This window comes from Bacillus rossius, chromosome 15 (genome assembly GCF_032445375.1).
Source record: "Bacillus rossius redtenbacheri isolate Brsri chromosome 15, Brsri_v3, whole genome shotgun sequence".
Classification (NCBI taxonomy): domain Eukaryota; kingdom Metazoa; phylum Arthropoda; class Insecta; order Phasmatodea; family Bacillidae; genus Bacillus; species Bacillus rossius.
Window position 1 is genome coordinate 35374409 of NC_086342.1, and position 22384 is coordinate 35396792.

The 22384-nt window shown below is 38.3% G+C and overlaps 1 protein-coding gene across 1 annotated transcript in view; it reads right to left on the reverse strand.

Annotated features, from left to right (window-relative positions):
* LOC134539674 (cytoplasmic dynein 2 heavy chain 1) overlaps nucleotides 1–22384 on the reverse strand; it is a 446052-nt gene that overhangs the window by 373786 nt on the left and 49882 nt on the right. The window contains exons 12-14 of the mRNA XM_063381862.1: nucleotides 10150–10368; nucleotides 3858–4027; nucleotides 396–588 (exon numbers count right to left, since the gene is read on the reverse strand). Of these exons, the coding sequence (XP_063237932.1) occupies nucleotides 396–588; nucleotides 3858–4027; nucleotides 10150–10368 (582 nt within the window). The remainder of the gene's footprint in view (nucleotides 1–395; nucleotides 589–3857; nucleotides 4028–10149; nucleotides 10369–22384) is intronic.

Genomic DNA, 22384 nt, shown 5'->3' on the forward strand with positions numbered 1-22384 from the left:
ACCTTGCACTGTGTTGTAAAAGTTTAGCATGTTTTTGTCCAATGCCTGCGTGCATGTGTAAAAGGCACCAATTTTTTTTTTTTTGCCTTCATCACATGAGCTGACATTTGTATCGTCAGGTAGGAAAATAGGATAATTAATGGAGCTGACACACAAACGTTGACGTCTACAGTTACTATTCTTGAGCGGTTAGGGGTGGATGGTGGTCGTCAGTCGCTGTTTCTTATCTACCAAAAAAAAAAGTGCTCTTCACAAAGGTGTTAAAACTGGTTTTGAATGTATTCTGCTGCAGGAAAAAAACTTTTTTGGAAAATTCCAATGTTTTTTTAAATACTTTCCAAGAGGATGTCTATTTGCCCTACTTATTGTTTATTGTTTACTACCATCACGCTTACCTGCTCCAAAGCCTTGGCCTGCCTCATGAACTTCTTGGCCAGGTCCGCAGTTTCCTGTATCTTGACGGGTATCTTGTAGCCCAGCACGGCGAGCTGCCGGACCTCCCGTATCAGTCCCACCAGCCGGGGGTTGTAGTTCACGTGCATCAGCTTGCCTTGCTCGAAGTACACCACCGGTTCATCAGTCTGAAGACTTAAGTAAACAGGGAAAAAACAAAACATACACATCAAAATGTATACGTAACACTTATCAATTTATACAAAGTGGGGCAGAATGCAGTCACTAGTTCCAGAGCAAGTAGAAGTGTTCGGACAGGTGACATTTGGTCAGGGTAACAATGCTGTTTTCAGTAGTCACTAAGCGGTGGACAGGTGAGCAACGGGGTTTGTTGTGGAGAACTTTTTTAAAAACGGGGAAAATGTAGTGGCGATACGGAGGACCTTTGTCACAGGCGGTTCAATTTAAATCATAACGTCAGTGTTCCTGACCCTAAAACCATTCGGAAATGGATCAGTAATGTAAGGACGACGGGATCTGCAGTTCCTAGAAAATTGGCCTGGCGACCTAAAAGTGTGAGAACTCCCGAAAACACAGAGGCAGTTAGGACATCTATTGAACAATCGCCAACGCGTTTTGTACGGAAACACACCACTGCCCTTGGAATATCATCCAGAGCGATAAGGCGAATATGGCGAATATTACACACAGACCTTCAGTTACACCTCTATAAGATCATGATTGCCCAGGAATTGAGCCCACAAGGCTTTGTGAAATGTAGAGATGCTTGCAATGCAATCCTAACAGATGAACCCCCTGGCGCTATTGTGTGGACAAGTGATGAAGTGCATTTTCACCTTAGAGGTACAGTAAACAAATAATTTTTGATACTGGTCAATTGCAAACCCTCGTGAACTGCACCGAAGACCACTTCACAGCCCGAAAGTGACCGTTCAGTTAGCTGTGTCCTCTACAGGCATAATTAGGCCTTTCTTTTAAGAAAGAGGTGCAACTGTGACTGTGACTTCAGCGCACTATTGTGAGACGCTGTAAAAACGTTTTACGCCCAAATATGGAAGAGTGTGAGAGGAAATATGACAGAGAAGTCTTCCGGTTTCAATAGGATGGAGCCACGGCCCATACTGCCCATATTCACACAAAGTTTTGCAAGAAATGTTTCCCAGCTGCCTGATCTCTTTACGAGGGAATGCTCCCCGGATTCTCCTGTGACTTTTAGGTAGATTTCAAAGAATTACTACCTATTGTAGCCGTTACCATGGTGCGACTTTTGGAAAAATTTTATATAGTTTCTCTTTTCATAATCCATAGACCCCAAAACCATCGTCAATACAAAAAATATATATATCAAAATTTTGTGGACATGTTAACTGTCACAATTTTTTACAAATCACTTCCAAACTGATACATAAAATCTAGTAGTAGAAAATCTCAGTCGAGTTCATTAATGGGAAATATCTGACCAAAGGGGTAGAAATGGGGAAGGGTTTTTCAAAAACAGAAAAATTGCTGGAACTGCCATAATATGAAAAATACCACAACCGTTCGAACGTATTATAATTAGTATAACTCGTATAACTTGTCTGAAAAAGGTTTTGATACGACCAACTATAACTGCAAGGGGTTGAAAAAACACGGGCCTTTGTAGGCACAACATCGAATTCGTACAAATTAGGAATTAACCTTACAATTTTTAACTAAAACTTTAGTCTGAAATAATTTTTGATTAGACGAACCATTGCTGCAGTTATGGTTGGTCGTATCAAAAACTTTTTTAGACAAAAGATTTTGGTATTACTCCTACGAGTTATAATAAATTCAAATGGAAGTAATAATTTCCATATTATGGGCATTATAGTTTTTTTTTCTGTTTTTCATAAAACCTTCCTCATTTCTACCCCTTTGGTTGGATATTCCCCATTAACGAACTCAACCGAGATTTTCCAGAATTAGCTTTTTATGTATCAGCTTGGAAGTGATTTGTGAAAAATTGTGAGAGTTATTGTATCCTCAAAATTGTAATATATATCTAGTTGACTATGGTTTTGGGGTTTATGGACCATGAAACAAAAAACTATATAAAAATTTTCCAAAAGTTGCACAATGGTAACGACTACAATAGGTAGTGTTTCTTTAAAATCTACCTGATAAATCATAACTCCCGTGGTAAGTACAGTATCGAATCCATTCAAATTGTGTGTAAATCTTATAATTTTATCTAAAATATTTTCGCTACATGGAATATGAGAAAATGTTAAATTGATCTTTATTTGAATATTGGTGAACATATAGGTTGTTATGTACATTAAGTTCTTAAAATGTTCCAAGAGTTTATAGAAGTTTCCAAATCATTTCCAGAAGATAAATAGATACTTCGAAATCTACCTATGCCTGTAGGTTGTGACGAAAGGGATTTTTTTCAAAGGGACTACCTCAAACCTGGGGTTTACAAAGTTTGACTTCGAACCCTGGAAGCTCTGATGGAGGCAATTGAGGACGTAATCAACGGAATTCCGTAAGATATTCTGGCAAGAGAATGAAACTATTGAACGGCTCAATACGTACATCACCTACCAAGGCCACCACTTGGACGATATTATCCTTAAAAGTTAAGTAAAAAAACAGCGTAAATATGTAATTTCCAAAAATAAAAACCTTTTTATCTTAAACTGTTTTTTTTTTTTTTTTTTTTTTTTTCATAATTCACCTGCCAAATCAGGGATTACATTCTGCACCACGCTATTACTGAAGGGTCAAATCACAATTTTCTCGAAACCGAATCTTGAATACAAATCCAAAAGAGTACTTTTAATAAACTTCTCAAATCCAGATATAGGACTTAAGGGTCCAAAATAAGATAATGTACAAGAAAAAAAAATTATTTTTGTAGTTAATGTAAATAAGCAATAGCAGTTTCTACTCCATAAGGTCTTTTTCATAAACTCATAATCAAAAAGTTTGGGATCCCATTCTTTACGGGTAAACATGTATTATTTCACAGGAGAATTATTTGTAACAGTCGATTACTATTAATAACAAGGCAGTCTATAACATTATTTGCTATGCTCCAAAGAGCAAAAAAAATTTAATATTTAATTATATAAAAAAAAATTGGCAAAAAAAATAGTTGAAAACAAGATGATGTATTCAAATTTGTAATTCCGACTACTCAGAAATAAAAATATAATATTATCAGATGATGCTTTTGATGAAATGCAACATGAGAATCTATTTTCAAAATTCCCATTTTAAAATTTTGCTTAACAAAATACAATGTTTCAGATACATTTAAAAGAATTTTCATAACATTACAAAGTTGTGTCTAAAATGTTTGTGCTCTATGGTGTGTATTGAGCAACAGAGCACATAGAAACAAGGACAGCACTGATGGTAGAAATTGTGCGTTGGAAAGAGAGAGTAAATTCGCACAGCAAACTCTGCAATACCTGAGTTTCTTGTTGTGTATGGCCATCCCGATCTCCCTGGTCCAGCTGTCGAACTGGTCGGAGTGGAACTCCTTGAGGTCCCTCAGCAGGTCTCCCGCCACCACCTGCAGCTCCTTGTGGCCGGGCAGGTCGTCCAGCAGCTTCGAGCTGGTGCTCTCGATGTCCGCGACCTGCGTCGGCGACACAACACCTTCCTCCAGCATTTACAGGGTCAATGACTACTGAACTACGTTTTAAAGCGAACCGCCTACAACTTTAAGCAAGGATACACATTACATAGTGAAAGAAGTAATGAATTTGGTTTTAAAGTACACCTCCTACAACTTTTACGAAGAACACACATTACAGGGTGAATGAACTAATGAATTTGGTTTTAAAGTACACCTCCTACAACTTTTAGCAAGGTCACATATTACAGCGTGAATGAACTAATAAATTTGGCTTTTAAGTGGCCACCTGGCTAGGCCACCAAACAGCACGCAGAGCTCTGGGAGTGAGGTCCCATTTACAAACCATTCACGATTCGCTGCACATATTTCTTTACTATACTCATGGAAATTTTGCGGATTCATTTGTTCACAAGTAGTGATGGTTCACATACCAATTTACGAGAGTAGTTGAACTTCGAAGTCCCTGATCGTAGGCTTGGTCATAATGGTCGAGACGATAGAGCTCTTTTTCACTGGTCTCCAGGTTCACCCGACATAACGCCATGCTATCTTTTCCTTTCTTGCTTTATAAAATAGTGTGTGTACGTCCTGCCACCACCTAATTATTTGCCAGAGTTGAGACACAGAATTGAAGAGGCTATTGCTTCCATAAATCCGGATGTGTTAACCAAAGTATGGGAAGAATTGAACTTTAGGTTGGATGTGTCCCATATAACCAAAGGTGCACATATTGAACATTTGTAAGAAAAACTATGTCAGTTTACCTTCAATTTGATCCATGATTTGTTGTAAATAGTCTAAATTAAACTGTGACATTATTTTATGTGCACCTGTAGTTCACCATATAATTATAGGGTCACCACTAGGAGTTCCCACAGAGAGGTGTCCTCACGCAAATACTGCTTGCCAGTTCAGTGCCTGGCGAATAGAGGCAAAGCAGCTTGTGATGGGAGAGTCAGTGTCCCCCTATGCTCGCTTGCAGTTTAAGGCTCATGTACCCGACCAGGCCACCACCATGTCATCAGCATCAGTAGATACATTAAGGGGTCGAGCATAGTGCGAGTGAAAGGGTGGGGGAAACGAGAGTACCGTTATGTAACCTTCAGTTCACTGCAACTTCCCCCACATTTCCCGCTTTCCTCGCTGATTTCCCTTCAGGCTACCAATGTGAGATTTTGCACAAGCCTTGTAAACATTCCAGAGAACAAAAACCATAAGGACACACTTGACGACAGTTCATTACAACCTGTGATGACATCACCAAAATGGCCACAGTCAGGAGATAGATATATGCATTTAACTGCTCAAAAGTCCATTACCATGAAAATATTGTGAAAATCAAATAAACTATTTTATATGTTTCAAAAGAAGCTACGAGAAAGGTATATGGCAATATTTAACAAAATTGTTTAGGGTTTATCGCAACTAAATGTGAAAGAAGGGGAGGGGGGAGGTTAAAGGGTTTTCGCTGCTAGTATAGCATATTGCTGGTGACATAGACGTCCTAATTGGAACAACAATAACGTCTTCTGCAAGTACAAGCTTCTGCTATGATTGTTTTTTACTGTTGAGTTGGTTAATGATATGATGTGTATTATTAAGTGTTAATTGTCAATAACTGTATTAATACCTGTCTTGTTTATACAGCTGACTACTATGCTAAATGAAAGTAAGTTATGCAAGTCTAATAATATTTGATACTTCTGTGCACTGTTTATTTTTACTGTACAAACTCAGAATACAGCTTACAGCTTTTCAGTCATTCAAATATTTTACGAACCCACAATGTTCAAAATGAAGCTATTTTTCATGGTACAAATTTACTAAGAAAATTATAAATTAAAAATCTTACAGGACCGGAAGCAAATGAAATTGTATTTTTAGACAAAGAGCTGGAGAAAAAAATTTCAACTAAAAAAATTATGTTTCATTAAAATATATTTCATAGCTTAAAAAATTAGGTAAGTTCGTGTGGATGCAAAAGACAACCAAGCAGCCTAGGTCAGTTGACACTTCTTATTCTAACAACTGCCACAAAAAGTATCAGAGGAAATAAAGTAAATTAAAAAAGTCAACACTGATAACCTCTGATGTTTGCTAGGTCAATTATTTTCTTCATACCTATCCTGTACCATTTTCAAAGATAATGTACTTTTACCAAGTAATTATATAAATAAAATTACACCTATTGATTCTGAATACTTAGTTTGTAAAACAACCATTTAAAGGGTAGAATATTTCAACCCCAATTATGTACATTATTTTATTTTTGACACCTAGAGTCGGATTCGAGAGGTACGTATATTAGAGGTACTCTGGGATTTGAATTCAAGATTAGAATTCTGTAATTGGGATTTGACCCACCACTGCTTCCAAATTATGCAATATGCATTGACCATGTTTACAGTTAAACAGTAAGATGTAAACAAAATTTAACCTATATCAGTGGTGTCTATAACAAAGAAACTTATGTCTTTACTTTATAACGACAACTTCTATTTCTTACAGATAATAAGTGTCTTCACACATTCAAAAATACTCGGGTTCCAGTTATATCTGATAACTAACTGAATAAATAATTTAGAGAAAATTTAAAAAAAATACTATTATTATTTAAAATTTCAAATCATGAACATGATATCATTACTAAAGATATGGAAAATGTCAAATTTATCATCTCAATTCAAACTTACGACCAAAACAAAAATTACAATAAAACAATGGAATTCCAACATTCACACAGATCTCAGTTCTTTAGTCAAATATTAATTAACATGACAAATTAATAAAATAATTACTTTAAGGAACAAAATGACTCTACTGTGTGAGACTATATTTAAACTCGACTTGAGTCAGCGGTAGAACTGGACCACTGGTTTAGCATAATAAGTTAAATTCAAGACAAAATGTAATCTTTTCTCAAAATACTAAAGCAATCTGCAAACAAGAATACCTTGTGTTAATGTCAAACTTTGCAAGCATTTTAAAACTTTCATTTATTATATTACAACTTGACACAGTTTACTCTCATACATTAATAAATGAAAAAATAAATTTAAACACAAATCTGAGTTTCTGGTGAATTCAAATAACAATTACTCAACCAATCAAACAAAACAGCTATCTTTAACTGTAATTCTCAAATTATAAAAATTCATGTTTTAACAACCTAGTGTACTAAACAACAAACCGATATTTAATCTTTAAAATGAACAAATGGTTTACATTTGTTTCTGGTCTTGTTCGAAGTATGAATACAACTTGTATTCAACATCCTGTTCAACACAATATCCTTGTGGTATCAGCTATAGTAAACCGAATTGCCCCTCTGATATCTACTATCGGGTTGGAAGAACTCAGCAAACTGACATTGTTTGCCCTTGACGAACTGGTAGGCGAGATTGACTGCTGCGGTCCTTCTTCCTTCTTTCCTGGGTTTAGACCTCAAAATGACGACTTTTAGACTGTGGTAGATTTACTTCCTTCGGTTTGCCTTTCTTGGTAGTCCCATTGCGATTAATTGTTATTTCAAAATATTAATGACCTCTTCTTCGTATGAGTATTCTTCAACACATCTTGTGCTGGATAAAATTGGTTGATTTCTTGATTATAATTGCTAAATAGTAAATACTTATTCTTTAAGAGCCATTTAGTCGTAAGATCAAATAAATTTAGGTAGCTATCGTTGAAAATGTTTATTTTAACTCAACAAAATGCATACGTCGCCATCAATTTTTATTGTAAACTTTTTAATATATTGATTTGTTCTGAAATAATATTACTGTCAGCTTTTCTAAATCGTTTATTTACAAGTCTTCCTGTTTATTTACTAGCTCCTGTTATATGCTAGTTTATTATACTAATTTTAATAAATTCTTTTAATTTATAACAGAAATTTACTTCTAGCTTGTAACAGTCTTCAAATTCAACTCACTTTCCAAAAGATACTTCTAATTCAGTCCTATTTAATATTTTTTTAAAAAAAAAAAAACCATAAGAAAGATAAATAGAAAACACTAGTGGTGCACCGATGCGGATACCGATGAATCGTAATCGGCGATTATGGGTACTTACCGATTAATCGTAATCGACGATCATCTTAACGATTACTTTGCCGATTATTTACGTCCCGGCGTAATTAAGTAGGTTTTTACCGTGTAATATTTTGTTACGCATTTTAGGACGAAATACGGTAATATTTGTATACATTACAAAATTCATCTAACTGCGTCATATCATAATTACAGATATTTCGTTAAGTTTAATAAATCTCATTGCCTCAAACAATAAAAAATGCATTTTTCCTACACGTTTATTTACGTTTCGTCTTTTGTTTAGTGGCCTTGTACATTACCTATAGCCAGAGAAGTAAAATAGATGGCACGCAATCAAAATACCACAAACAGTTGCAGTGGATTCTATGACAATCGATCTTTTCGAGTCGTAGTAGCGGTTCAAAATCGTGGTCCCGATACCTTCTAGTTTTTATCACTGCGTTTTACAAACTTGTTATGGGCGTCTTTGGTAACATTATCCGTTTTTTATTTGTATGTGACGTGAAAAGTGAAAAAGTATTTATAATTTTATATATTCAGTCAACATAAATAAAATCACATGTGCTAGAATTGGTTTTTAGTCATTTTTATATAATTATAGTGACATGGCGAGTAGGGAGAAAAAAAGTGAAGTGTGCAAACATTTTTCTATAAACTCAAGTGAATAAAATAAAGCAGCATGTTTACATTGTTAAACTGTAATTTCTTGATGCAACCTTATGTGATAGTCGATAATAATGCTAGTTTTCCGCAACAAAAACTTACCCATTGTAAATTACAATTATTAGACTGTAGTTCAAGTTGTTTACAATAACAAATATTTAAATAGAAGTTAATTTAATTTCCCCTTTCAATGACTTAATAGTGTATTTTATATATTTATATACTGTTATTATAACTGTATTCTCAATTTTACCTAATCTTGTTATTAAATTCACATGGGAATAAAAAAATTTGTGTGCATTATTACACTTAAAAAATTTTCTTCATTATAATCGGTAACTGAATCGGTATCTGCCGATTATTGCTCTCATAATCGGTAATCGAATCGGTAATCGGTAAAGTCATATCGGTGCACCACTAGAAAACACAGCAATTTTAGTATTTATAAAATCATATACCTCATTTAGGGTAAAATTTCAATCCGGATTGAACCTGGAGTGGAGTGAGGAATCTAGATTTAAATTTTACTTAAAACACTTTGTTGTGGACTGAAGTTGGAGTGAAGTGAGATAATCCACTCCACTTGTTGAGGTGGACTGGACTGAAGAATCTGGATTGAGATTTTACTTTAAACACGGACTGGAGTGAAAAGAAAACACGCACTAGCAAGCCGCCGCCATATTGCATGGTTTGTTATTGGTCTCGTTGCATTTCAGGCATAATTTGTGAAAATGACAAAAAAAGAGCAGAGGAATGTGTGGACAGAGATGGAAGTAGAGTTATTGTTGGACGTAATGATTGAAAAACATATTTTAAGATTGCTGTACGGAAAAAAGTATAGGAAAGGTGAGATATTTGAGTTGGTGAAGGCAGAAATGGACAGTGCGGGGTTCAAAAGAACAACAGAACAGATAATAATTAAATGGAAAGGATTGAAGGCAAGTTTTTACAAAGGAAAACGGAACAATGAGACAAGTGGAGCATCGCACCACAACATTTTCAGTCCATGTTGACTCCAACTTCGATCTTGTTTACATTTCAATCTGGATTGTGATATTTATTATTTACCATAAACGCATTTCGTCAGTCTATGTTCGTTACACATTCACTCCGAGTTCACTCCATTCCAGGTTCAATCCTGATTGAAATTTTACCCTAAACGAGGTAATAAATTATTTGAACTCAATATCAGTAGGCTGTTTGCTGTTATTCCAATGATTAAGAATAATTTTTAGACATCAAAGCATGGAAAACGAAATTTAACCTAAATAATATCATGACATAAATTTCCAAAGACACCTATTACAAATTTAAGTTATTTTACACTATTTATATATTAATATAACTAAGGTGCCCAAGCAGGGTTTTAAACGTGGTGCAATGGTTTCTCTAGACGACCCTCACCTGGCACTCCAACTGGCGCACCCAGTAAATGGTGCCGATGATCTCGGGCATGTCTATCAGCTGGATGACGCTGCTCCTCCTCCCGGAGCTGAAGTCCGAGACCAGGGCAAGCAGGTGGTCCCCGAGGGCCCCCAGCAGGCCCTCCCTCTCCGCGGCAAGCATCTGCCTCGCCGCCGGCCGCCCGATCACGTCCCTGTAGCGCTTGAACTCCTGCAGGAGCTGACGCACACACACACAACTACCATTCTTGCTTTCATGTCCTTTCTGTGTTAGCATTTTCATTTTTTAAGAATTTTTTTTTGACGTGATAACATCATAAATCGATGAACACCGGCTGCACCCACGAAAAAGCATGACTCATTGTCACGTTCTGGCTGAGCCGAGCGTGCAAGAACCGGCCAACCACCGTGCGAGAAAATCTTCTACAACATCACACAGGTTAAGGCGGGCTTTTGAACTAATTGTTCGTGATTATATTTAAACATAAATATTTCAATTAAATTTGCAAAAACTGCAAATAATATTTGAAAATTAAAAAGTATGCAATTTTTCATCAATGTTTCCTTATGACGTTATCACGTAAAATTATCCTCCGTAAACCGACTTGTTACACTCCAAAGACCACCGGACTAGATCAGATATTTTACGTTTTGGTCTTCGAAGGGTAACTCACAAGGTACACTTGCATATTCGGGTGCTGAAAAAGTGAAGTTATGTTTCCCTCAGAATATTAGTTATGGGCGATGTTGAATTTCAATGATGTCTCTCGTACACAAAATGTTTATCACTAGTTATTTATGTATACCTTACGAATCCACGAGACATTTTCCGCCATCTTGCGACCACACCATTTACAAGTTGAAAGCCGAATTTTCCTTTCTCACAACAAACAAGCTTCATTAATTTGGTTCACATGCTGACTGGCCGAAAATTGAATATTAAAACAGTTTTAAGTTAAGTCCCGCAGTTGCACTCAACTTTCGGTACAATGCCGAAGGACAATGTCCCGGGAAACAGTGACGAATTTTAGTAAGTCCTGTTTTTGGGCGATTACCGACGACTGTAGTCACTAAATTCTAATTGTGTCCAAAAAACGAAAATAAGGTTGATTATAAACCGGTGACGCCTGGACCACAGCCGCGAAATTTACTCTTTAAATATTCATAATTAAGTTTTTGAGCCACCTACTCAACTAATCACCTCAGTCGCTGTTCAGTAGATGACTAAAGAACCAAAACGACACACTGGTCTCAGGAGAGACCAAGGATTGCACCATGACGTAACTTTCGGCCAATCACAGCACTGTATCAAACACTCCCTCCAACACCAGCCAATCACAGAACAAATTACAATACATGAAAAAACCCTGTACACACATAACTCGGGGCTTCCCTTGATCTGTCTCTTTTCAACTTCACATCAAAATCGGGGACTCCCAGAATATTTTCTCACGCTAGTTGCTCTTTCTCTCTCTTAGACCGGATGCATCATTATCGTTTTATTGCCTCGGCGTCACTGTGTCCATGCACACTTTTCTTTCTCACTCTAACTGCCACGCAACTGGCTTACATGATTTCCTTAACCCACGGAAAAAAATTACAAAAGAAAAATACGTTACAGTGCATTTGCGCATATAAACAAAATATTTACAGCTTAAAAAACCATTTTAAAACACATAAAAACGTAATTATTTAGGTAGAATTCAGTAAATTTACAGCTACATGGCTGTTTCATAATAAAGCAAATAGGCTTAAACAATACACAAATATTAGAAACGAAAATTAATTGAGTACATTAATAAAACATAAGCAAACATAAATATTAACATGAAAAACAATTATAAACGGTAAAATATAAGTAGGGGGAGCACGCCGGTTCTGGGACAGTGTCATCAAACGACAGATGCACCTGCACCTGTCGTGCACCTGTTGTGCACCTGTCCGACAGGTGCATGTGTGACAGGTGCATGTGCGACAGGTGTTTTTTCTGACAGGTGTTTTTTGACAGGTGTTTTTCTGACAGGTGTTTTCCTGAAAGGTGCTTGTCTGGGTTGGTGACGTCACGTGGAGGGTGGTTGGGTGTATTGATCGTGAGCCAACTTCGGTAGGATCGATATATCTCGTCGGGTAACTTCGGGCGTGTTCGTTGCAGAGGGGGAGGTGGAGGGTGAGGGTGTGTGTGTGTGTGTGTATGTTTCTAAATGAGAGAGCTAGGTAGCGCTAGAGTCGCGCGCCGGAATTATTTTTTACAAGTATAAAAATGTGAGGGGTGGCTATGGTTGGATTCGAACCTTCGTTTCTGTATCGTTAGTCCGTCATGCTAACCACAGGACCACGAGACCATATTGGAGAAAATAATTTCAGATGTTGTATATATATGCTTATAAAATATGTTTATTTATTTTTAAAGAGAAGGTATATATTTTTTTATAGTGCTAGTCGGCAAATTTAAAAACGGGCGGCCGCCATGTTTATTTTTTTATAGTGTTAAGCGGTAAATTTAAACGAGGCGCATCGGCTGCTATGCGGCCGCCATGTTTATTTTTTTATAGTGCTAGTCAGCCAATTTAAACGGCGGGAAATTTAAAAAAAAATATGTATAGTGTCGGCTGCTAGTCGGCCGCCATGTTTTATATTTTTTTTATATTGCTAAGCGGGAAATTTAAAAAAAAAACGGGCCGACCGCCATGTTTATTTCAACATTGGAAAAAAAATAATAATTTCGACTGCTAGGAAGTAACCAGAACAGCCAACTTTGGGAAAAAAAATTAAATAATATTATATATATATGTATGACAATCGATTGCTGAAAGTCGCCATCTTGTAGTACAGCATACCAGGCCGCCGTCTTGTAGCATAGCACACCAGGCCGCCATCATCTTGTAGCACAGCATACCAGGCCGCCATCTTTTTTTTCTTCCCCATTTATAGTCATTGTTTTTGTTTTTTTGCATTTCTCTCAAGTTTGAATATAAAAGAAAGTATTATTTCGTCAGCCACTACTCTATGACTATAGTAGTAGTAGTAGTAGTAGTAGTAGTAGTAGTAGTAGTAGTAGTAGTAGTAGTAGTAGTAGATGCCAAATTTAGAAGAAACAAAACACACACTGAAGTGTAGCCATGTTTTCTTATAGTACTAGACCAGTATAGTTATAGTATGCTTAATTTGGTGTGTAGCATGTCTGTCTATAATAATAATAATAATAAATAAAAAAAGCTATAGGCATTACTTATGCTTATAGCGTGATGACAAAAAAAATTATACTTTACGTATTTCAGCAAATTAAAACTAGGATGGGGGGTGTGGTGTGTAGTAGGTGAAAAATATTATAGTATGTATGGCGCCACCGGTTGCCGGCTCAAGATTGGGATTGACTAATCGATTGTGAGCCAACTTCGATAGGATCGATAAAAAAAAAAGTATGCTTATTACGTCACTTGTCATTTAAAAGAAAAGGTATTGTGCATTTATAGGCATTATATATTTAAAAAAAAAATTAAAATATATGTTTTCCCAAGGGGTGTTGGAGCCGCGCAGATGACGACGATGGTGCGTACTCCCAACGGCCCTTTCGTTCGTCCCCCCCTTGTGTAATTTTTTTTATTTAAATAATGACTCAGACAGCCAGGTGTCCGCATAGGGGACGCCGCTCGCAGAGGGGTGCCGGCTGAAACCGAAGACCGCTTCGAACCCTTCCCTCCCCCCCCCTTTGTCAATTTTTTTATTTAATTAATGACTCATACACTGGCAGCTGTCCGCTCGCAGAGGGGTGGCGACCGCCGCAGCCGAAGAGAACTGTATACAAAATGTAATTTCTTCCAAAGTTAAAATATAAAATTTTTTTTCCCCAACACTTAAAAAAAAAATATTACGTCTATCTGGTGTGTTAGTTACCTGTACCTGCCATTTGATTAATACCAGGTAAAAGTAACTTGTAATAATAATATTTTGCCATAGTCTCGTTTACGTAAATGTTTCTGTTCAACTAAAATGTATGTATGTATGTATGTATATATTATTTTTTCACACAGCAGTTTTTTTTTTACGAGTAGCGCATTGCTACAAAAATTATATTAAATAGTACGTTTATTTTTCCAAACAAAAACAGAGTTTTAAACATTAACAGCAGTCTACCATGACCGCATAGTTCTTTACACGTATTACCAATTTTCTGCATACTAAGTTCACTCCATCAGTCTTCCAGATCGCTTCTAGAAATCCATGTTTTTACTGATTCTGGGAATCCCTTCCAGCTGACTAGAAGACGTGTAGGAAGTCGCTTGTGGATTTTATTAATTAAATAAGTGTCTATATACTTCGTCACTTGAATTTCTTGAGAATAAAAACCGCCCTTGATTTCATTTCCATCTAGATCAGACAAGTAGTATGTTCTAGGATAACTGTTGCGTATTTTTATCACCTTAAAAATCTCGTGGGACCAATTTACGGAATAACCTTTTGCAAATAAATCCTTATTTCTTGAGATACGTACATGATCTCCGACACTAGCTTTAAGTCGCCTGTGATCTATTTTTTTCACAACATTGTAAACCGTTTTAAGAAGAGAATTATCTTTCACCTCATTGGGACTCATACCGATAGTCCTATGAAATCTGCCATTGTATATTTCCATAACTTTTGGTAAGAGCGGTAGCCATTTATAGTTTCCCTGAGCGCTCATTTCCGTAAACAAAAGCGATTTTAAACTTCCAACGAAGCATTCAACTACCGAGGCCTTCAGCTCGCTGTTGGTTGAATAATGGTTGATTCCGTGTTCTTTCATCAATGTCTGAAATCTTCTGTTATAAAATTCGGTACCGCGGTCAGAGTGCACGTGAGTGAAACCTCCAGAATCCTTTAGAATACGTTTCATAGCTAAAGCCACAAGCTCCGCAGTTTTTTTCAGTACCGGAACCGCGTAAGCCCGCTTGGAGTAAACATCAATCGCAACCAATATATATCTGAATCCTTTATTCGCACGGTGATAAGGTTGCATTTCCACCAAATCGATCTGTAAAAGATCGCCGAGACCATTAGTGATTACACGTCTCCGAGGAAAGACTTTGCGTGCGCTTTTGTGAAGTTCAAACGCAATACCGCGTCTGGTAGTCATTTTTTTTTTTACTTAATTTTTTTTAATGTAGCCTGATTCAATGAGTTCTTCTAGTATGGCCAACACTTCATTGGAATGGCTCGTGTTCCCGGATTGTTGCGATGCAAGTAATAATCTAAGCCGATCACATAATTCATTTACCGAGTTCCAGTAAACATATTCCTTTCGACGATTTAAATCTAGTTTTTCAACTAAACCACTGCCTTCATGGGAAGCAATGACAGGACAAAGATCCTTAATGAGCCCGAACTTTTCATGATCGGTGTTTTTATAACGTTTAGATGACGCATCATTCCTCTTATAACACGCGCTAGTAGACCGCAGCAAGCGTGTGTATTGACGCAATGCAGCTTCTGAATACACCTTAGGTTCTTTCGAAAACAATAGCTCATATAATCCCGGCGAAGGTTGTATTAGTTCATCATCTATGCAAAGTAAATTATTAGGTAGGAAAAAAACTTCCTTATTTCCCAAGAACCAGCGATTCTTGCGTTTGTAAATTCCGTAGGTCGTATCGTTTATTTTAGAATTGAATGCGGTTAGGTAGGACTGGGCTTCCTCACCCAACGGCTCACGTGACGCAGCCGAGCGTTTACCTGAATGAACAATCAGTGGTAAATCATCATCATCATCTTCTTCTTCACCTTCGCTGGAGAAAGTCTTTATCTCAGGTTTAGCGATATGTGTAGCGGTTTCTTTTTTCACCTCCGCCGATAAATTATCCGCCGCAGCAGAAGAACTCTCGAGACGCGATGTGATCGGTTTGAATACCTGTTCATTAACTGCATCCCGCGCCAGGCGCGCGCGTTTGGCCAGCAAATATTTTTCACGAACGTTTTGTATGACGTGATGGAGCTTTTTTGCTTCTGAAGCAATGACTGACTCATGTCAGCGTAAATAGAGGCTTTTATACATTAATTATGCCTTTGAATCTCAGTAGCTGTAGTGGGTATAATGGGAAGCTCAACCGGTAGGGTAATATGCGGAAGCGGATTTGAAGATGGTCTTACACCAGACAAATTCACAGACGGACCTCTTAAAACCGGAAGCGATACAGATGGTACACCAGACAAATTCACCGACGGACCTCTTAAAACCGGAAGCGATACAGATGGTGACTGTGCCGGCTGGTTTTCAGGTCTGTCCGCTAGCTTCCTTCCCAATAGTTTATACAATAGGTCTAGACGATTTCTCATTGCATTCAAGCTTTGATTAACGATATGTGGAAACTGAGAACATGAATTAGCTCCACTAACGAGACTATCAACTTTAGCCTCAAAACTCGATAGAGACTCCTTAATAAATTTAGCAGTATCTTCGCGTAGAGAACTCATCAAAGTATTAATTTGAAATTCCATACCGGACACTATTTCCTTACTTACAAGCTTCGGTTGCTCGCCCACGAGTGTTAAAATCTCTGTAAACGTCGTGCGATCCGTGGCATCAACCTGCCTTAGGTACGCAGTCGTATCAGATTGTTTTTCGTTTGTAGACACCAAAGCATTTTTGATTGCTTCAAAGTGTTGTTTGTGTATATATAAATCCTCGTTGTGTTTAGTCAGAAAAAGATTCTTTAGCTCGCTAAAGTTCCTATTGCAACCACCACTTGACAGAGCCTTCAACAGCTCTAGAATCTTGGCAAATGACTCGCGCGTATCGCTATCTGCCTGACGCAAGTAACTTCCCATTCCCTTCTGCAAGTCACGTGACGAGCTAATGAGTTCCTTCACATCCGTAAAAATAACTTTCAGCTCATCACTACTTACAGATACCAGATTTTTCAACTCGTTTAAAACTTCCTTCTCGGGTATATTTCCTCGAATTTTATCTAAAACATCTGTACTCTTCTTTTCAAACTGATGTAGATACGTTAGCAAATTGTTATTAAGATCCTGTGCGTATGAGAGACTGTTTTTTAGTAGACCAAAGTCTTTTTCTAAATTATTCGCCATCGTACTAATTGCATGTGCGGTGGCACCGGAAGCTACATCTACGTAATTCTTTGTGGCAGCATCTGCCGCGTCACGTGGATCGCCTACACCGCGCAAACGTTTCCCGCCAACCTGACAGTGCCCATCTTCCGTAAGAGTCAGACATGACTGTCGCCGACGTTTATTCCCGCCGCTCCCAAATTTGGAGATGCCCAAGTTCATTCTTCACGAAGGTAACACTATGAAGTGATCGAAGCCACAGCGATAACGACCTTTTTGTAGAGGAAAATCCTTACCTATTACTAGGAAAACATAACCATCATTGCTATTCCAACAGCGAGCACAAACATCTTTAAATTTATCGAATGACATGTCGGTTGTGACGTGCTCGTGGTAAACATGTTGAAGATTTAGAAGATCCATTTTAAATAAAATTATCAAATTAGCATTATCCCGAACCAACTGTTTTCGGGTTTGGCTATACATTTGAATTAAATAAAAACAATCGCACAATAAATGTCGCCCCATGGAAAAATACTGTTGAACTATTGCCTGTTTTTCGCACCCGATGTCATCGAAAATTATAATCGAATTGGGCAGCACTTTGCTTGGCGGCACTACCTCTTCATTTTCACGAAATAGAAAAAATTTAATACCTTAAACATGAGACAATACCTGCGCCAAACGTTTATATTTTGGTTGTTCTATGCTCTTGCTATACAAATAAATATTCTCGAAACGCACTCCGTTAGGATGTTGTATAAGCGAAAGTAAAATACATGTTTTCCCGCTGTTTGAAGGTCCGGCAATTATACATCTTATGGTATTCGGCAACAGCGGTCCGTGGCGTTGTTCCCGTTTGCTTATAAAATCATCTTGAATAATTTCTATCGGAAGAGTGTCATGTTGAGGGATTACTTCCATCGTTACAACTGAAGCGTAAAAAGTATAAAACCATCTTATTTATACCCCCCAAAGTCATTAAGCTGATATGCGTCGTGCTGGAAGGAGGGTGAAGGGTAAAGGTCTTATTAACTCTGCCATAAATAAATTACCTTTCGAGCTACATTTGCCAACTTATCAGTACTGTGGGCCCGGTACAAAACTTGAAAAACGTTTAGCACGCGGAGACCCAGGCAAAAATCAATTAGATAGAGCGTGCAAAGAACACGATATTTCATACGCAAATAGTAACGATTTGGAGAACAGACATCAAGCGGACCGTATTTTAGCACTTAAAGCTAAACAAATTGCACAGAACCCTCAAACTAAGCTAGGTGAAAAGATCGCGGCTTGGAGCGTAAGTAAAATAATGAGTGTTAAGCGTAAACTAGGAGCCGGCATAAGAATCGCAAAGAAAAAAAATAAGAAAAATAAACGTGATAAAAAGGGCGGTGTTATACCATTTCTATTTCCAGCTCTGGCAGCGCTCGGTTCTTTGATCGGAGGCGCAGCCGGAATCGCAAAGAGCGTGACAACCGCTAATAATCAGACTATGTTGTTGCAACAAAATGCACAACATCACAGACGTATTCAGGCCTTAACAAATCGATGCAAAAATGGTGCGGGGCTTTTTTTACGACCATTCAAAGCCGTTGGAGGAGGCGTGGGAGGACGCAGCTGCCGCAACCGCCGCAGCCGCCGGAAGCGAAAGGGGGGAAAGGGAAGGGTGGGACGCTATTAACCCTCCTGCCACACGACCCCACGCGGGGAAGGGTCGCTCTCGCCGCAGCGATTAAGAAAGCAGTAAAAAAAAATGAGGAAAGGGTGATTTTAGCCTTGCCTCACAGACCGCTAACTACGACGGATTTAGAAAATGCGGTATTCAAGTTGAAAATCAAAAATTTCCGAGGTGTTTTCATGAGAGATAACTTACCTTTAAAACCGAAACAGTACGAGTGCGGGATAATTAATCTAGACGTATCGACAGGAAAAGTAACTCACTGGGTTGCATATAAAAAGTCTGGCAGCACTGTGCTGTATTATTACAGCTATGGCGACCTCAGACCACCTCCGGAAGTAAGAAAGTATCTGAAAGGCACGATGTTAAGTTACAATTACGATAGACAACAGACGATTAAATCGTGGAATTGCGGTCATTTATGTTTAAGATTTCTCGTGTCCGCGTATAAGAAGCAAAATAAATAATTTCAAACAGCACAGATACACCAGCCATTGACGCGTACAGTCTATACCAGAGTGCAACCTATCCTGGTGATCCATACTGTAGTGCAAGCTAACCTGAAATGTCAATTTCACTTATATTAACGGGAAAAAATTCTGAATTACGGTCCGTATATTTTCCACCCCTTGACCTTACGAATGGAGAGTGGCAGATTGGGCTAATCGACTTTCAAACATACCATTCCATTCAGAACGTTGACGAAAAAAACAACAAATTCCGTTTTTCGAAAAACAATGGTCCTGTGTCTCAAATTATTCTTCCCGTCGGAAGTTATGAAATTTCAGATTTGGAAAGTTACATCGGAGATCTGTTACCACACGATGCGACATTTATTTTGAGAGGCAACCCTAATACATTGCAATGTAATATGCATAGTAATTACGATATCAATTTTACAGGAAGCGATACAATCGGAAAAATGCTCGGTTTTGAACCTAAAATTTACGTGGCAGGTCGAATGCATGAGTCAACACAACCGGTCAATATTTTCCCTGTATCGGTCATACGTATAGATACAAATATCGTGGGCTCCAGCTATTTAAATGGACAACCTAGCTTGAGCATACACGAGTTTTACCCCAGCGTCCCGCCTGGTTATAAGGTCATCGAAGTACCTAAATCTGTCATATACGTTCCGGTGATCGTTAAACGAATACACGAGTTGTCTGTGAGGATAGTTGACCAAAACGGAAAGCTCATCGATTTTAGAGGCGAAGAAATAACGTTACGTCTGCATTTAAAAAAAATATGGGAGTGAATTACTTCGGCATTCATAAAGGGTCCGGCGGTTTCGAAGGCAGACCCAGTAGTCAGCGAGACGCCAAGCGGTTAACACGTAAAAATATACGCTTTCTCAAGAAACTAGGATTCAAAGTATTCCAAAATGGATTCCAGCATTCTCCAAGTCGACCAGCCAATTCAATTTGAAAATGATATCACGAAAACGGAAATACATAGCTACCGGCCATTCATTTCGGGTCCTTATGATTTAAATTCCGAGATACGTATCGCAATCCAGAATGCTGATATTTATTGTCTGCCTTGCAAAAGCCTGTTAAGAATCCGCGGAAAATTCGTCAAACCGGATGGCCAGGCCGCTACATACGCAAAAATTGTCAGAAATGGAATTTTACACATGTTTAACAGAATTGCGTACGAGGCAAATAATTTACAGATAGATGAATGCCGCGACGTTGGATTAGTCACTACGATTAAAAACTATCTTTCGCTAACGCCCAGTGAAAAAGCCGTTTCCAAGATGGCCGGCTGGGGCTTGACTGAAGACTATAGTGTACCCATTAATGCAAACTGCGATTTTGAAATATGCGTGCCTTTGAGTAGTCTCATGGGATTTTTCAAAGATTATAAACACGTTTTAGTTAACGTTCGACAAGAATTAGTGTTACTTGTTTCAAACTCTCAGAACAACGCGGTGTTAGACACGGCAGCGCAACCGTTGCCTGTGAAACTAACACTCACGAGCATCGATTGGCTAATGCCTCATGTAACCGTTTCTACCGCACAGAGGATTCGTTTGCTTAAAATGGTTGAAAAAGGAAAAAACTTAGACATTGCTTTCCAATCCTGGAGCCTCGAAACGTATCCGGCCCTGCCGCAATCTCAATCGGTACATTGGTCCGTGAAAACACCATTTAATACGGAAAAGCCTAGATATATAATAGTCGCATTTCAAACGGGTAGGCAAAACAACGTCGCCGGTGATAAATCAAAGTTTGATCATGTTGACATTAAGAATGTGAAAGTTTTTTTGAATTCGGAATCCTATCCGTACACAAACCTGGATAGTAATTTTCCTAATGATAGCTATCTGCTGGTGTATAACATGTACGCGGAATTTCAAGACTCATATTACGGTCGTCAATCATCACCACTTCTCGATCCGGAGAAATTTTAAGATATGGCTCCTCTCTTTGTGTTTGATGTGTCTAAACAGAACGATAAGATGATTGGAAGAGTCGTGGATTGTAGAATAGAAATTACCACAACGAGAAATATTCCCGTCGGCACTCAAGCATTCGCACTAATTCTGCACGATCGATTGGTTTCGTATAACCCGAGAGACAAATCTATTAAAATTCTAATGTAATGTAAGTGATAACGCAGTCTTCCCTGGGACGTCATGCTGTATGCCAACCTCCAGGGATGCTACTCTCAGCACGGTTTCGTCTTAAAAGAGATAAGCCTGGCTAATGACGAAGGGGAGATAATTACGAGAACATTTCAGCCGCCATACTCGTGGAAGTACCTCCACAGAAATTACCAGAGAACAAATTCTTGGTTAACTAGACATTTCCACGGCATCCATTGGGATGACGGTCTGTTTCCGTATACTTCGTTGCAAAACATCCTGTCAGGACACATCAGCGGAACCGTAATGGTGGCAGGCGTAGAGCAAAAAAGGTGGCTTGCAAAGTTGTGTAAAAAACATGTTAATATTCAGGATGCTCAGACCGAGCTCGGATGTCTGTCACTGAAAGAACTGAATAAAATAAATACGCAAGATAATAGCCGTGCACGGCCCGTTACGTCACGCTATAACACCGAGGGTGCCCACCCCACCGGGCTCCCCCTCCCCACGAGCGACGCTTTCAATTTATTGTATCGGGGGGGAAGCAAGCAGGGTCTGGCGTCGCTTGGCAAATCTCCAACGCCCAAGCCCTAAGCAGCGCGGCAAAAATGCTTTGGTGTCTACAAACGAAAAACAATCTGATACGACTGCGTACCTAAGGCAGGTTGATGCCACGGATCGTGCGACGTTTACAGAGATTTTAACACTCGTGGGCGAGCAACCGAAGCTTGTAAGTAAGGAAATAGTGTCCGGTATGGAATTTCAAATTAATACTTTGATGAGTTCTCTACGCGAAGATACTGCTAAATTTATTAAGGAGTCTCTATCGAGTTTTGAGGCTAAAGTTGATAGTCTCGTTAGTGGAGCTAATTCATGTTCTCAGTTTCCACATATCGTTAATCAAAGCTTGAATGCAAT